This window comes from Dunckerocampus dactyliophorus, chromosome 6 (assembly GCF_027744805.1).
Source record: "Dunckerocampus dactyliophorus isolate RoL2022-P2 chromosome 6, RoL_Ddac_1.1, whole genome shotgun sequence".
Classification (NCBI taxonomy): domain Eukaryota; kingdom Metazoa; phylum Chordata; class Actinopteri; order Syngnathiformes; family Syngnathidae; genus Dunckerocampus; species Dunckerocampus dactyliophorus.
This window is the reverse complement of record NC_072824.1, coordinates 16,370,900-16,389,134: the sequence shown is the minus strand read 5'-3', so window position 1 is coordinate 16,389,134 and position 18,235 is coordinate 16,370,900. Positions and strand designations below refer to the sequence as shown.

Below are 18,235 nucleotides of genomic sequence, written 5' to 3'. Positions count from 1 at the left end.
AAATCGCATTTTTTCAAGTTGCTGAAACGACACTTTTCCGCCCCGGGAGGTGGGCCAAACCCCCCAAACATTCATCGGGGGTCCCGGCAGGACCCAAAGATGGCAAAAAACCCAACTTTTCCGAGGGGTCGATTTTCACCCGTTTCGACAGTGCCGGCACTGTCGCGAAATCGCATTTTTTCAAGTTGCTGAAACAACACTTTTCCGCCCCGGGAGGTGTGCCAAACCCCCCAAACATTCATCGGGGGTCCCGGCAGGACCCAAAGATGGCAAAAAACCCAACTTTTCCGAGGGGTCGATTTTTACCCGTTTCGACAGTGCCGGCACTGTCGCGAAATCGCATTTTTTCAAGTTGCTGAAACGACACTTTTCCGCCCCGGGAGGTGGGCCAAACCCCCCAAACATTCATCGGGGGTCCCGGCAGGACCCAAAGATGGCAAAAAACCCAACTTTTCCGAGGGGTCGATTTTCACCCGTTTCGACAGTGCCGGCACTGTCGCGAATGCGAAATCGCATTTTTTTCAAGTTGCTGAAATGACACTTTTCCGCCCCGGGAGGTGGGCCAAACCCCCCAAACATTCATCGGGGGTCCCGGCAGGACCCAAAGATGGCAAAAAACCCAACTTTTCCGAGGGGTCGATTTTCACCCGTTTCGACAGTGCCGGCACTGTCGCGAATGCGAAATCGCATTTTTTTCAAGTTGCTGAAATGACACTTTTCCGCCCCGGGAGGTGGGCCAAACCCCCCAAACATTCATCGGGGGTCCCGGCAGGACCCAAAGATGGCAAAAAACCCAACTTTTCCGAGGGGTCGATTTTCACCCGTTTCGACAGTGCCGGCACTGTCGCGAAATCGCATTTTTTCAAGTTGCTGAAAGGACACTTTTCCGCCCCGGGAGGTGGGCCAAACCCCCCAAACATTCATCGGGGGTCCCGGCAGGACCCAAAGATGGCAAAAAACCCAACTTTTCCGAGGGGTCGATTTTCACCCGTTTCGACAGTGCCGGCACTGTCGCGAATGCGAAATCGCATTTTTTTCAAGTTGCTGAAATGACACTTTTCCGCCCCGGGAGGTGGGCCAAACCCCCCAAACATTCATCGGGGGTCCCGGCAGGACCCAAAGATGGCAAAAAACCCAACTTTTCCGAGGGGTCGATTTTCACCCGTTTCGACAGTGCCGGCACTGTCGCGAAATCGCATTTTTTCAAGTTGCTGTAAGGACACTTTTCCGCCCCGGGAGGTGGGCCAAACCCCCCAAACATTCATCGGGGGTCCCGGCAGGACCCAAAGATGGCAAAAAACCCAACTTTTCCGAGGGGTCGATTTTCACCCGTTTCGACAGTGCCGGCACTGTCGCGAATGCGAAATCGCATTTTTTTCAAGTTGTTGAAACGACACTTTTCCGCCTCGGGAGGTGGGCCAAAGCCCCCAAACATTCATCGGGGGTCCCCGGCAGGACCCAAAGATGGCAAAAAACCCACCTTTTCCGAGGGGTCGATTTTCACCCGTTTCGACAGTGCCGGCACTGTCGCGAATGCGAAATCGCATTTTTTCAAGTTGCTGAAACGACACTTTTCCGCCCCGGGAGGTGGGCCAAACCCCCCAAACATTCATCGGGGGTCCCGGCAGGACCCAAAGATGGCAAAAAACCCAACTGTTCCGAGGGGTCGATTTTCACCCGTTTCGACAGTGCCGGCACTGTCGCGAAATCGCATTTTTTCAAGTTGCTGAAACGACACTTTTCCGCCCCGGGAGGTGGGCCAAACCCCCCAAACATTCATCGGGGGTCCCGGCAGGACCCAAAGATGGCAAAAAACCCAACTTTTCCGAGGGGTCGATTTTCACCCGTTTCGACAGTGCCGGCACTGTCGCGAAATCGCATTTTTTCAAGTTGCTGAAACAACACTTTTCCGCCCCGGGAGGTGTGCCAAACCCCCCAAACATTCATCGGGGGTCCCGGCAGGACCCAAAGATGGCAAAAAACCCAACTTTTCCGAGGGGTCGATTTTTACCCGTTTCGACAGTGCCGGCACTGTCGCGAAATCGCATTTTTTCAAGTTGCTGAAACGACACTTTTCCGCCCCGGGAGGTGGGCCAAACCCCCCAAACATTCATCGGGGGTCCCGGCAGGACCCAAAGATGGCAAAAAACCCAACTTTTCCGAGGGGTCGATTTTCACCCGTTTCGACAGTGCCGGCACTGTCGCGAATGCGAAATCGCATTTTTTTCAAGTTGCTGAAATGACACTTTTCCGCCCCGGGAGGTGGGCCAAACCCCCCAAACATTCATCGGGGGTCCCGGCAGGACCCAAAGATGGCAAAAAACCCAACTTTTCCGAGGGGTCGATTTTCACCCGTTTCGACAGTGCACTGTCGCGAAATCGCATTTTTTCAAGTTGCTGAAAGGACACTTTTCCGCCCCGGGAGGTGGGCCAAACCCCCCAAACATTCATCGGGGGTCCCGGCAGGACCCAAAGATGGCAAAAAACCCAACTTTTCCGAGGGGTCGATTTTCACCCGTTTCGACAGTGCCGGCACTGTCGCGAATGCGAAATCGCATTTTTTTCAAGTTGCTGAAACGACACTTTTCCGCCCCGGGAGGTGGGCCAAACCCCCCAAACATTCATCGGGGGTCCCGGCAGGACCCAAAGATGGCAAAAAACCCAACTTTTCCGAGGGGTCGATTTTCACCCGTTTCGACAGTGTCGCGAAATCGCATTTTTTCAAGTTGCTGAAACGACACTTTTCCGCCCCGGGAGGTGGGCCAAACCCCCCAAACATTCATCGGGGGTCCCGGCAGGACCCAAAGATGGCAAAAAACCCAACTTTTCCGAGGGGTCGATTTTCACCCGTTTCGACAGTGCCGGCACTGTCGCGAATGCGAAATCGCATTTTTTTCAAGTATTTGAAACGACACTTTTCCGCCCCGGGAGGTGGGCCAAAGCCCCCAAACATTCATCGGGGGTCCCGGCAGGACCCAAAGATGGCAAAAAACCCACCTTTTCCGAGGGGTCGATTTTCACCCGTTTCGACAGTGCCGGCACTGTCGCGAATGCGAAATCGCATTTTTTCAAGTTGCTGAAACGACACTTTTCCGCCCCGGGAGGTGGGCCAAACCCCCCAAACATTCATCGGGGGTCCCGGCAGGACCCAAAGATGGCAAAAAACCCAACTGTTCCGAGGGGTCGATTTTCACCCGTTTCGACAGTGCCGGCACTGTCGCGAAATCGCATTTTTTCAAGTTGCTGAAACGACACTTTTCCGCCCCGGGAGGTGGGCCAAACCCCCCAAACATTCATCGGGGGTCCCGGCAGGACCCAAAGATGGCAAAAAACCCAACTTTTCCGAGGGGTCGATTTTCACCCGTTTCGACAGTGCCGGCACTGTCGCGAAATCGCATTTTTTCAAGTTGCTGAAACGACACTTTTCCGCCCCGGGAGGTGGGCCAAACCCCCCAAACATTCATCGGGGGTCCCGGCAGGACCCAAAGATGGCAAAAAACCCACCTTTTCCGAGGGGTCGATTTTCACCCGTTTCGACAGTGCCGGCACTGTCGCGAAATCGCATTTTTTCAAGTTGCTGAAACGACACTTTTCCGCCCCGGGAGGTGGGCCAAACCCCCCAAACATTCATCGGGGGTCCCGGCAGGACCCAAAGATGGCAAAAAACCCAACTTTTCCGAGGGGTCGATTTTCACCCGTTTCGACAGTGCCGGCACTGTCGCGAAATCGCATTTTTTCAAGTTGCTGAAACGACACTTTTCCGCCCCGGGAGGTGGGCCAAACCCCCCAAACATTCATCGGGGGTCCCGGCAGGACCCAAAGATGGCAAAAAACCCAACTTTTCCGAGGGGTCGATTTTCACCCGTTTCGACAGTGCCGGCACTGTCGCGAATGCAAAATCGCATTTTTTTCAAGTTGCTGAAACGACACTTTTCCGCCCCGGGAGGTGGGCCAAACCCCCCAAACATTCATCGGGGGTCCCGGCAGGACCCAAAGATGGCAAAAAACCCACCTTTTCCGAGGGGTCGATTTTCACCCGTTTCGACAGTGCCGGCACTGTCGCGAAATCACATTTTTTCAAATTTCTGAAACGACACTTTTCCGCCCCGGGAGGTGGGCCAAACCCCCCAAACATTCATCGGGGGTCCCGGCAGGACCCAAAGATGGCAAAAAACCCAACTTTTCCGAGGGGTCGATTTTCACCCGTTTCGACAGTGCCGGCACTGTCGCGAATGCGAAATCGCATTTTTTTCAAGTTGCTGAAACGACACTTTTCCGCCCCGGGAGGTGGGCCAAACCCCCCAAACATTCATCGGGGGTCCCGGCAGGACCCAAAGATGGCAAAAAACCCAACTTTTCCGAGGGGTCGATTTTCACCCGTTTCGACAGTGCCGGCATTGTCGTGAAATTGCATTTTTTCAAGCTGTTGAAACGCCACTTTTCCGGCCCGGGAGGTGGGCCACACCCCCCAAACATTCATCGGGGGTCCCGTCAGGAATCAAAGATGGCAAAAAAATCAACTTTTCCGAGGGGTCGATTTTCGCCCGTTTTTTCAGTGCCGGCACTGTCGCGAAATCGCATTTTTTTATGCTGCTGAAACGCCACTTTTCCGGCACGGGAGGTGGGCCACATCCCCAAACATTCATCGGAGGTCCCGGCAGGACTCAAAGCTGGCAAAAAACCCAACTTTTCCGAGGGGTCGATTTTCGCCCGTTTTTTCAGTTTCGCGAAATCGCATTTTTCAAGCTGCTGAAACGCCACTTTTCTGGCCCAGGAGGTGGGCCAAACCCCCCAAACATTCATTGGGGGTCCCGGCAGGACTCAAAGATGGCAAAAAACCTAACCTTTCCGAGAGGTCGATTTTCACCCATTTCGACAGTGCCGGAACTGTCGCGAAATCTCATTTTTTCAAGTTGCTGAAACGACACTTTTCACACTTTTTTATTTTGACTTTTGGTCTGAATCTGGCACCCTTATTAAGAATAGTTGTGAACTTCGTATTGTTTCCACGTAATTTATACCAGAGAAATTGCCTAATTACGCAGATTGCTCTAAGCACTTTTTTTGGTAATGCTATTTTCCAAACAGTTTTGGATTTGGCTGGATTTCGCCCCCGGGCCTGAGTTTGACACATGTGCAGTACAGCGTCTCCTTCTACCTGAACAGGATAAAGTGTATGGAAAATGGACTGATGTAATTTTCCAGGGTCAGCACCATTCAGTCTTCTCCATGCACTGCTGAATAAATTTAGATATACTGTAAATGAGGATGGCTGGACACGATATCTCCTCCTGGTAGCCTCATCCAGAATGTTTAATTATGTCACAAATCTGCAAGTGCATTCCAGTCTCACAGTTAACACCCTTTTCAACAAGTAACCCGCCCCAAAAATATGCCATTACGCAAAGCGCTTGAGCTTTAGCTGTCATCTTCTTTAAACATTCCTACAACTTTTTAAAACAATCAGAGGCATTAGAGAGCGAATACACACATTAACTGATTACACTGACATGTTCATTACAACTACTACTTTCTGTATATCCTTGACAAGAACTTAATATATTCTTGTGGTCTGCCTGACACACACTGATTAGCCTCCAGGCTGAATCACTCTGCATTCCTAATGCAAAGGCAAGATGCAAAAAATATACAGTATATATATTTTTTCATCACTCCTTAGTGGCTTCTCAGGCTGTTTTTCTTTGGACAAACTCAGCTGGGATGGGCTCCAGCTCACGCCTGACCCAAACAGTAGAAAATGAATGAGTTTACACTTGTGAAATAGGAAGTACACTGGCACAGTCTTCCACCATCTCAAACAGGAAATGATACGGGCTGTTCCGTCGTGACAGCTCACAGGCGCTCTCCCCGCTGCTGCTGCGGAGTCCTGCCTTCAGGTGACGCTGAGACAGGAGGAGCTCGAGAGTGTGGCGCCAGTCTGTTTTAGAGGAGCCGCCGTGGGAGGCTGCCAGGTGTAGAGCTGTGAGTCCTCCGTTGGTCTGCGCGTTGACGTTGGCGCCGTGACGCAGGAGCAAGGTTGCCACGTGAACGCGGGCCCAGCGACATGCGCTGTGCAGCGGCGTCCAACCATCGACAGTGCGAGGGTTCACCTTGGAGCCGGCGGACAGCAATGCAGAGGCCATATCCACATGGCCGCTATACGCTGCACGGTGTAGAGGTGTGTACGCATCCTCATCGCAGCTGTGTACCAACGAGGCTTCTGCTGCTAACAACCTGTGGACTGTGGACAGCTGCAAGGCAAAGTATATTGGAAATCAATAGTGTACCGTACACTCCATGGCTGCCTTGTAATTCCTCTGAAGTGGCATTACATAAGCTCCTGGAAAAGGACTTATATAAATTATGCGGGTGGAAAATAGTGACAAGCCATCTTTTCCCAGGTAATGTTATGACTTCTTATGTCAAAGCAAGAGCAGGCTTTTTGTTAAAGCAAATTCGCTTCAAGTCAAATTTGGTTCCTCCCAAGGATTCAAACTCCGATCTTTCCATACATTTTCTATACTGCTTGTCCTCATTAGAGTCAAGCGTACGCTGGAACCTTCCGAGCTAACTGTGAGAAAGAGGCATCCTGGACTGGTCGCCAGATATGCAATCAAATTTGTAAAAAAGGTAAAGGTAATTTACACAGTAAACACAGGAAAGGGTCTGGTTGCTCTACATATAATATATGGCTGATAAAATTAATTCAATATCAAGAGGCTTTATTATAAGATATTATTTAGCAATACAGTTGTCCTTGCTTATTGGTAATTGGTCCCACACCCAACCGCAATAAGTGACCGCTACGTAGGATTCAACATTAATAAAGGTAATATTTTCGTAGTTAGAGCATAGAAAACCTGTTTATGACTTTCTAAATAAGGTTTTTATCATTATCAGAGCCCCGTAGACATGAAATAACGCCCCTATAGTCACCTTTACACTTTATTCTTTGCTTATGCCACATTGCTCAACACTAAGGCACAGGCTGTGCGATCACTGCAGGGATATAAAAGACGGCTGCCGCTCATAGAAAGCTACCAAGCTAACTAATTAGCCTCCAATTTATTTATTCTAAATTTAAGAAAGGGTTTCAAATGGTGTGAGGAAGAAGGACAAAGGAAGAAGCCAAAAATGTACCACTTCCACACAGAATGGGGCAAGAATTTTTTTAAACTGTACACAAAATAGGCCATAGTCAACCACAAAACAGCAATCATTTATTAATTACATTTTTAAAAATTGCGATAGCGTGAGGGAGCGGTGTTCAAACCGCGATGTAGCGAGGGACGATTACCTGTAAAACGCCACAAGGCAACAATAATATTTTACGGACACCTTCTTGTGTCCTCTTCCTTGTGTTGTGCTTTGTTTTAGTTTTACTGTATAATACTTAACTTCTGTTGTGACAGTTAAGAATGTTAATGTTAATAAATGGCGACACTTTGAGCAGTAGCAATGACAATTCAAGATGTATTATGACTCTTGTATTATAAATTAGTAAAGGTGAGTGTCCAAACGGGAAACACTTACACGGTTGTTTTCTGCGGCCCAAAGAATGAGCTCTGCTGGTTTGTCTTTGAGAGTTTCTTCTTTGTGTAGATACCACTCCTCACTACGGGCCTCATCCTCATTCTCCATCTCTTCCTCTTCATCCTTACTGCCAGTCCAGAGGCTGCTAGCCCCTCTCGGAATCAGGTGGCCGTGTGTATTTAGTAGCTCAAGCTGGTTAAAATCATCTGGAAAATCCATGCTGGGGAGTCTGTTTGTATAAGAATTGACAAAGAAAGTAAAAGCATTAGTAGTAGCTGCAATATCAACAGTATTTATTTTCCATTACTAATATGTATGATGATGTATGATTATGATTTAAATACTGACATTGCCCCGTGCATTATTCTGTAATCCCATCCCTATAAATTCTCTAATCAAAACGGTATGGACGCTCCACGGTGAGTTCTCTACCGGGTTACTTCCTGTTTCCTTGCACGCGCTCATATAGCTACATGTGGCGCTCCTTAATGGTACAAAAACAAAGCAGCACTAAACCTGCTTCCTCTTAATGTTATTATAATAACGTTGTTTTAATTTAGAAAGGCGTAGCTATTACGTAACCAGTCCAGAGTCAAAAATGAGAATTGGTTTACCTTTGTTGCACACTAGCTGGCTGCTGTTGTTTTGACTAAAACACGCACAGCGTGACAAGTACGTTATTTGCGTTGCTTTAAATTCAGCTCACACTAGACTGTATATATTTGGTATATTTGGCAAAGACGAGAACAAACGCGCAACATTTTTATTCTTACCATTCGGTTTTCAGCTTCAAAACAAACCCCAAGAACGTTTGGAATGGGAAATGTAGTTCTAGGACCAAATAATGTATGGGGAAAATTCTCGAAAAGACATCACTACCCATGACCACCCGCGGCTGCTTCTCATTTCTTCATTTGTTGTGACTTGCCCGTGCAACAGTGTTGCCGACATCCAGCGTCCATTGTGTGAACAGCTATCAACCCATTGTATAACTAGCACCTCTCTCTTTGACAATCAGTTGGTCATTGTCCTTCATCATTAATATAATACAGAGAATATAACAAATATATATATATATATATATATGTTTTATTATTCTTAAAGTATGAAAGTTTAGTATGAAATAAAGCCAGCAACTGATGAACACCACCCGACGCCCTTGACACCTCTTTCACTGACTGACTGTTGCTAATAAGAACACAGCAAAAACTCAGTTTGTGCAATCACTGGACTCACGTGCAATTTCTTTTGGGTGTGACTGCAATATTATAATGTGTATTATAGAATTATATAATTTATCTAAAATAATAACCCATCCTTCCATCTTCTATGCCTCTTATCTTCACTAGGGTTGCGGAGGTATGCTGGAGCCTATTCTAGCTGACTTTGGGTGAGAGGGGAGGTCCACCCTGGACTGGTCGCCGGTCAATCACATATGGTCGCCGGTCAATCGCCGGTCAATCAGGGCACATATGGACAAACAATCATTCACACTCACATTCATACCTGTAGACAATTTAGAGTCACCATTTAACCTAACATGCATGTTTTTAGAATGCGGGAGGAAATATCTAAGATGATAATAATATTCAATATAATTATCATATATGTATAATGACCTACAGTGGCACAACATAGAGTGCCCTTCAGAAGTATCGGAACAGTCAGGCCAATTCCTTTATTTTTTTCTGTAGACATTCAGTAGACATGTCAAACATTTGGGTTTGACATCAAACGACGAATATGAGACTAGAGAGCACCCTGAGTTCCCTCCACAAATTCTTGATAGGAATGAGATCTGGGCTTTGAGAGAGCCACTCCAAAACCTTCAACTTCTGATCAATGTTAATGTCATTGACTTGCTGTAAGAGACTGAATTGTGCTAAATTTACTTTCCTTTTGTTTCGAGGTCTTTGACTGTTGATGTAGTCAGTGCGGCATCATCAGCAAAGCATAGATGTGTCAGCTTTTCTCCATCAATGTTTGTTCCTCATTGTTGTAGTGGGGTGTTTCTGAAAACACCTTCTGTAGCATTGACAGCTGTAAAACTCTTTGGTGAAATAGTGTCACCCTGTTTTATAGTGATGTGTCATGCGCAAAAAGAGCCAGCTGTAAGGGCTGATGCTTTGTATTGAATCAGACGAGTCGATTCCCATCAAGTGAGAGCTGACTCCCATTTTTTTTTTTTTTACATTTGCTGCACAGTTCTCACTACAGCTCTGCTCACTTGAGGACAGAACTTTGCTTTGATGGGCACGCCATGCGGCCAATCACGTTGTGAGGATATAGAATCATACCACTATGTAAAAATACTGATCTATTTTTTGTAATCAATACCCTTTGGTGGAACTATTGTTTTACATTGTGTTTCCGCGGAAGATGAAGTGTGTTACTCTTGTGCTAGCTAACATTGAAGTGCAACTTTGTTTACAGAGACTTGATACCTCATTTTATTTATTGTTTTTATTGTTGTGTGTGGTTTTTATTGTTTTTTTCTCAACAGAGACAAGGTCTATTTTTTTATTGTTTTTGGTTATGATTGTGATTTTTATTTAAGTGCTAAAAGAAATTGAGAATCGATTTTATTTTTTTGATTGGGTTTTTTGTGTCTTTTTGACATTCCAATTACAATGTTAAATACTAACAATGTTAAATAATAAATAAAGTTTATTGCTTTTGATATGGTGTACTCGCATTATTATGCCACCATTACATGAATGAAAAATGGTCTCAAAATAATGTTGACAATAACATAATTTATCGGCAATTATTTGCGGGACAATTATCGTCCAGAAAAAGTGTTACCATGACAGGCCTAATGGGATGCGTCGTCACAAGGACGTTTGTTCATTCCCTCTGTTTAGGTTTGCTGTGTTTTGCTGTGGGGGAATGTGTCTATGAGAGCTGAGGCCGTGATTCAAAGAAAAAAGTTATATTCAATAAACAGCAAATTTGATGAAAGTTTTTCTCTCTCCAGTCTGATTTGGTCTTTGAAAGACGTCCTTTGCTCTGCGTCACATTCATTACATTGACTTTCTGACGATTACCTCGCAGCTTCTTGCAACAGCATTTTACATTTACTTCTACTGCTTTTTAGATGTAAATCATCAAAACATCAAATGAGTGTATTTTTGTTTATGTACTGTAGTTTAGACTCACTGAATATTTTTCAAGTGTGTTTTACATTTCTAATGATGATGCAATAATCACTGTAATAAATGAATGAGTAAATGAACTGCTTTTCAATGACTGAATCACACTAACAGAATAATTAATACAAACATTACATGATACATGACTCACGTTGTTATGAGTATTTTTTTTTTATCCGTTGACTCATCACTTGAATAATGAACACTGCTCATGCTAACATCTTCTTTCAATAAATAAGTACACTGGGAGCTGAATCCAGAGGTGTTATCTGAGAGATTGATGGTCTTCTTTGGGAAAAATACAAGACTTATATTATTTATTAATTTCATTGTTATACTTTTCAAATAGCTAAAAGCAGGTGAGACTGAAGTCTCATGAGAAAACCATGTGGCTATTGACCTTTGCAATATTAATTGTCTTCGCCCTTCCTTCACTGTCCATCCTCATCCATAGCCTGGTCACTTCTCTCACTGACTACTGAAACTCACTCCTTTTTGGTGTCCCCCAGAAGTCTCTCCATAAACGTCAACTGGTCCAGAACTCCGCTGCCCAGATTTGAATGGGAACCACCTCATTTCCTCACATCATCCTCATCCTACAGCAACTTCACTGGCTCCCAGTCAAGCCGAGAATAGACGACAAACAACCTCCTACATATTTCATACTTTCAACCTCAGCCCTCAGTGTCTGACTGACCTCCTCCACATTGCCACTCCAGTTGGCTTCCTCAGAACTACAAAACAGTATGATTTATTCATTAATATATTTTTGAAAAACCCTGATAGAGGGAAGCCGCGAAATCCAAGTTTGATGTGGCGAGGGACAACTGAATTTTCTTTTGATGTAACTTCTTTATAAGACACACCAGTGATGAGGTACAACAGTGTTGAGAAGATCTCTGCCAGACATCTGAAGACCTCCATGCATCCTGTTTGTTATCTCAACCCTATGCAAGGGTAAAAAAACGTGAAAGTTCTGTGTTTTTATTTCGGGCAATCTCTGTCTTAGTTAGGATAGAATTTCAGTGAGATTCAATAGTGTTTCTCAGCTTCTTTATCAAAATGCTGGCACTTGCAACTTTCTTTAGCTCCATTTTGGGTTAGTGAGGTGGGAAAAAATATTGAATTTAAAAAAATAAGTAAGTAAATTTAATTTGTTGCTTTCCACCTACGGCAAGTATTATGTAGGACATTTGTAGAGTTACATTGTGTATGTATCTGTCGGAGACAGGCATAGGCAAACACAGCTCATTAGCATTAAAGCTACAGACACACAAAATGGCGCGTTCTCAATAGGGCTTACTTGACCAATGTAGCGGATGCCACGCAATGTGGCTGTGCAAATGTACAATGGTAAAATCTCACTCCCTCGGCCTTCGGCCTTAAAGGGATAGTTCAGATTTTTTGACATGAAGTTGTATGACATCCCCGTTAGCAGTGTAGTGCACTAGGACACTCCCATCTTACGCATCATACGTAAAGAAGATGGCCGTAGCGCTTCGTCATGGAAGAAGAGTGGTATTACCGCGAGTGTGTTCATCCCTTACACATGAATGCACAGGCGACAATGCGCAGGGATACGCCGGGAGACATATATTATGCAGAGCTTTTTGTGAGGTCAGATTTGTTTTGAGAAGGCATTTTTGTGATGCAAATGTGCTTGAATGCACATTGTTTGGAGAAGTCAAACTCTTTACTTAAATGTCCCCAGCAACTAAGCAGAACTACGTTCTTCATGGGGTAAGTCCCTGTTAATGGACTACACTGCTGATGGGGATGTCATGTGCCTTCATGTCAAAAAATTTGAACTATCCCTTTAAGAGCTGTGCTGAATGCTGGGTCGACAATCCGGGCTTTTGGCCCAACGGTCAGCGCTCCCGTCTCCCATTCCAAAGGTCCTGTGTTTGAGCCACGGTGAGGGCAGTGTGAAACAGGAGAGTCATACCAACACACTTCCGTACACTATCGTGGGACCTCTGACACACTAAAATTCTTGAACAATGGTACAATATGATACCATCAATAGTTTCTGCTTAGTTTTTTTTTTTTTTTACTGTAGAGAACCAATTGTTCTGTGAATTAACTACTTCAATCTGGAATCATCTAGAGTTATTTATCCTTTTGCTAGATGCACGCACAGGGCTGTCGATGCAGTACAAATGAACGTATGCCCAAAGAAAAAGAAAAATCCAATTCCCCTTAGGCAACATAATGGTTTAATCAACATGCTGTTCTGACACACACACACACACAAACACACACACACACACATGCACACACACACACGCACATTCACACATACAATACTCAACAAGTGGAAGGTTGCACAAAACCCATTCATTATTTCATTCATCCATTTCCTGAAAACTAGGTACATAAGAGCTTTATTGAAATTCTGCCTTTACAAAGATAATAATGCACATTTTAACTGACATTGCCAGAAAGGTGTAGATCTCTTGTACAATGTTCTTTTTCAAACAAAAAATGCCTGCATGTGAATTTGAAATACACACATAAAGCAAACATCTGTCTGTCGTTTTACAAGCAATGCACATGGTCGTGGTTTATTTAGATTTTGACATGATCAACAAGCTACACTAAGGAACATCGCATGATTACAGTTACACAATTCCATATGTCTGAAAAGGAGTAGGAAGAAGCAAAGCGTATTTAATCCAGCCCCTTCTCCGTGTTTTAGGAATTACTGATACCATCCTGTGCTTGACGTCTTCACATGTGTTGTTTTACATAAAAAAGTTTGTTCACTTCCGGTGTTTAGCTGTCACCATTTCCTCATAAGGAGAGAAAAGAATAGAGAATGTGTACCAATAAATAGATAGCTTATGAAGTGAAGGAAAAATAAGCAATAAAAATAACAGTGTGCTAAGTAAATAAGTGAATAGATTTCAAGTAAATCAAATGAATAAATAATAAATACAGGAGTAAAAAACTGACAAACATTAAAATTGTATTATTTCCCATTTTGGTGTAAATTTTGAAATTCCAGATCTTCTTTTTTAGCCATTCTTGTGTAGTGTACTGTAGTGTCGTTGTTGTTCTGAATGTTGATCAAGGTCAAGGTTAATTTATGAAGCACATTTAAAACAGTTTACACTGCCCCAAAGTGCTAGATCAGGAAAAGTACAACAATAAAAACAAAATAAATAAACCAAACTAAGACCATACAATAAGTTATAGCTAAAAGAATAAAATGAACAAGAGCAAAAAAAAAACATATTCCACCAGAGACCAGTACTATAAACCAGGATTTCTTCTTATCCAGGTAAATTCAAGGCTTAACTCCAGACATGCAGTCCGACAAAGCGGGTTCACTTCTTGTCAGGTTATGTCACCATGGTAACTTCTGCCTGTTGTTTTTAGGATTATATTGCTTGTTTTTAAATGCCGAAATGGACTGTCTGGCTGTCTAAACTCAAACATTGAGACACACTACAGCAACCGAAAAAGTTGCTTGACATCCACATCCATCAAATATGGTACTTTCCCATGCCGAGTTTGTGGATCCAACCAGGTGTAAAGAAATGATGTGACTCCATACTTTTTGAGTTCTTGAATTTCTTGCCAGTGTAGAAGGAAGTGTAGATCGCCAGATAGTTTAAAATGTCAACTTCAGTGATGTGAAAATCATTTAAATCTTCTGAAAGTCTTTCTTCTTAAGAGTGCTCCATCACACTCCATCACATTTAGCTATTTATGAAGATGTCTGGCTTGCATTCGGTTCTAAAGCTTTATAATACTCTCTGTGGTAACAGAATGGTAGTGTATTGACTGTTTGCCTCGCAAGTCAAGTCAAACTCTAGGTCACATGGTGTCATCCCTGCAATATGTTTTTCCGTCCATACATTTTTTATGCTGCTTATCCTTACTAGGGTTGCAGGGGTATGCTGGAGCCTAGCAATACGTTCTTATTATGGTTTATTATTTGTTTGTCTTGATCCTGTACAGCACTTTGGGGCAGTATGGACTGTTTTAAATGTGTTTTCTAAATAAACCTATTCAGTAGGGCTAAACTGGTCTGGGTCAGAGTTTAGATTATAGTCCATAAAAGCACCAGCGACTGATCATTGAAGAAGTGACTGGAAAACGCGAGTGATTTTCTTTATAAAAAACATTCTCCCAAGATTCTTGTGGGTGGCACTGGCATATTTCAGCACTAAAAGAAAGGAAGAATCACTGGCTCAAACATATTAATAAAATTAAGGTAAGTATTTACATGGATCTTTTTAAAGAATGAATGAATCAAGAAAGCCAATATTAAGTACATATCTGGGACCCCTTGGTCTAACAGCAACCACAAAGTGGAAGGTCATGTTAGTAGCTTTTTGAGCAAAATTGTATGGAATGAGTTTCTTAATACAGCATTAAGTTATCACAATACTTATTTTTAGTTCATTTTTAGTAATGTTATATTAACTTCATGATATTCAAATGACCTATAATCTGCATGTCTCTGAAATTACAAGTATTTTATTTCTTTAAATGCCTAATTAGTCAAAATCAACAGTTAATCGGAAATACACGGTAGGTCATAATTTCCATACATAGGAAAATGTATAATGTATATTTTTTTTATGTTTCAAATCAGATTCCTAGAGCTCTCCCATCTTGATTTCTGTCTTTGGGGGCACTTGGGGGCCGTGGTGTATCAGGTGAAGATACGGGACATGAATTATCTGGAACATATCCCCAACGCCAACCAACAAGCATAACTTTCAACTGTGCTGATGCAAGTTCATCAACAGTTGATAACAATGTGTTTTAAAACAATGTTAATCATATAGAGCACATAATATAAATAAAAACGGTTGTCCAACATGAATGATTATTTTTCCTATGTATGGAAACTTACGGCCCACCCTGTAGTGTAGAAGAAAGCCAAACCAAGGCATTTTACAAGGGTGTTTGTTTGTTAATTTCGAGCATTTAAGTGACCACATAGACGACAGCAGCCCTCACTATGTAGAATACAAAAGTTACACAATAAAACGTTTGAGTTCATTTGTGTTTTCAATGAAATACTGCGAGCGCACACAAATGTGAGTAAAGAGGCGAGAGACGTTTGGCACTTCCAGCAAAGCATTTTCTTCAATGATGACTGTAGCCAAGCTCAATATAGGTAGTCTGGATATCAACATTTTCCTGGGACTTCTGATGTCATCCTCTTGAAATAAGCGTTCATGTGTTTAGTAAGCAGTATTATTTTTTGCGGGGTTGTTTACACTTGCTTCAGTTACCTGTAAAAAACTCCAGAAAATGTCTGGCAATCAAATTATGCATTTTAGAAAGCTTAGTCATGAGAGTAAGTAGAAAAAGTCAACACATTGATGCGTTTCAGCATAAAACAGCTAAGCTCCTGGATTTATTTGGGTAACCACATTGAACTGCATCACTGTCGCCCTGGGCATTTACGCATATAAAATTCTACACCGTTTTTTTCATTTATTTATTTGTTATTCTTGTTAGTTATTATTCCGTCAACTACTTCCACATTTCTCAACTGATTCAAACTATTCCAACATCAGAATGTTCAGCCCATTCAGGACACATTGGCTATCGAGCAGGACTTTTAAAAAATGCCCACATTTTCCATAATTCCATATATTCCACAAGAATTTTCCCATTGAAAATGAAAAGACATATCACATTTAACCTTACATTTAGCATTCTGCTTAGTCTATTTGCTGATGTGTTGTGGGTTCTTTCCTCAGTCATCCTCATGACCACGTCAAAAAGCTCCTGATGATATTTTAACACTCATTCAAGATATTTGAACATTGATTATACATTTTAACAGCATTTCAGTTCTGTATCAGCTTTTCAGCATTCACATGCAATTCTGCAGAAATGTCCTCTTCTAGTTATTCATTCATGTTCCTAACATTTTGTAAAATGCTTTAAGAGAAACTTCACATTTTTTACATTAAGTTGTATGACATCCCCATCAGCAGTGTGCACGACGAGCTTGTCAACCCATTGCAAATCGCAGGGGTTCATTACTCAATAGACTCACAGTGTCATCTTACAAAGAACCCTAACTCATCACACAGCAACTTAACACTCAAAAGGTACCTAGGAAATATACAAACAAGTACCAATACAAGTTCAAAAGGAAAAAAGAACAACTATGTTAACGTTTTTCCATAATGCATTGCATCCAAGTAAAGTATTCATTGATGCCTGCCAGGGCACTGCAATTATGTCTACCTCCCTCTAGGTTCTGGGCTCCTCTGGTGGACAGAGGCAGCATTGCAGCACCATCCCTCCATCCTCCAATTAAATGCTTTGCTCAGACGAAATGCATTATGGGAAAACTGTGAGTTTAGCGTTCTTTGTAAGATGACATCGTGAGGCAGATTATTATATTGAGTAATGACCTCCTGCAATTTCCAATGGGTTGACAAACTCTTCACGAGTTTTTTCAGAGCTCATGATTGGCTCCTGTCAAAGAGCTGCTTGGTTCTCATGGACTCGTGCGTGCCACAATATACCATTTTATGATGTGGACATGTGTGGCTTACAGTCTGGTGCGACTTGTATATGTACAACTCTAAATTTAGTGGGTGCAGTTTATACACACCCAAATTTACAGTAGTTCCAGCTAGTTCCAGCTAGTGTTTTGCTTCTCGAAACTGCTGCCGCTTGTCCATTGTTGTGTATGTATTCCACACTGTATGCATGCGTGGAAGAAGACTGCTGAGATGCTAACTTTCTCACACCACAGAAGTCTTCTATTTAAAAAAAGAAACAAGTCCCTCTACCTCCTCAGCCTACTCCACCAACCAAAGCTCTCCCATCTTTGTCCCAACTATTGGTGCGCATAACTGTTATTCCATACAAGGTCAATGCTGTTGTCTAGTGCATTAAGGGCCTCTGCGTTGCTAAACCTCATATTGACCAGACGCCCAGGAAAGGAGTGTTCTCGCCTAAAACTAATGTCAAACCATAGATTAGTTAGTTAGATCGTCCGATCTGGCAAGTACACAGCGCCCAGTTCAACTCTAGCTAATCTCAAACATGCTGTACTCAATGTCAGATCTTTAAGTAACAAATCATTTTTAATGAATGATTTTATTTAGTTTAGTTGGTAGCGTGTGGAATGTCAAAGTTGACCAACTTTTCGGCTTATCGCCACAAACTTTTACAATACATGTGTGAGGCATGATTTATAACCCAGCGTTAACTTTTCAAAACTCACAAACAACACAGCCGCTAGCTGCAGTAGGTAGTATACCACTCGACAGTGGCTTGAGGCGTTGTGTTACTCCACCAGATAAATACAGTCCTTCATGTTTTCTGCTCCAATAACAATGTCCTTGTAGCTCGGTTAATGTACAGGTCAGTTATGTACTGTAAATGGCACATTATTGGTGGTTTTTTTAGGTTTTTTAGGGATTTGGCGTAGAAATATGTGTGTCCCATGACGTTCATTGTTAGCTCGCTCATGCTAACTTGTTTTCTGTCTTTAGAACGCACAGAAAAGGGAAAGAAATGTGTGTTCATGTTTCACATAAGGATTATGGATGATGGGT

General features: G+C 43.1%; 1 protein-coding gene across 2 annotated transcripts; it reads right to left on the bottom strand.

The window, feature by feature from the left end:
- Positions 1–5,288: 5,288 nt before the first annotated feature.
- On the bottom strand, positions 5,289–8,365 carry ankrd49 (ankyrin repeat domain 49). Of its 2 annotated transcripts, none has more exons than XM_054779299.1 (3): positions 8,307–8,365; positions 7,534–7,762; positions 5,289–6,251 (listed from the first exon to the last, which is right to left on the bottom strand). In XM_054779299.1, the coding sequence occupies exons 2-3, from the start codon at positions 7,750–7,752 to the stop codon at positions 5,769–5,771; spliced, it is 702 nt and encodes a 233-aa protein (XP_054635274.1). In that variant the 5' UTR covers positions 7,753–7,762; positions 8,307–8,365; the 3' UTR covers positions 5,289–5,768. The 2 variants fall into 2 exon arrangements, with proteins under 2 accessions (XP_054635274.1, XP_054635275.1); XM_054779300.1 differs by lacking the exon at positions 8,307–8,365 and adding an exon at positions 8,148–8,300.
- Positions 8,366–18,235: the final 9,870 nt, after the last annotated feature.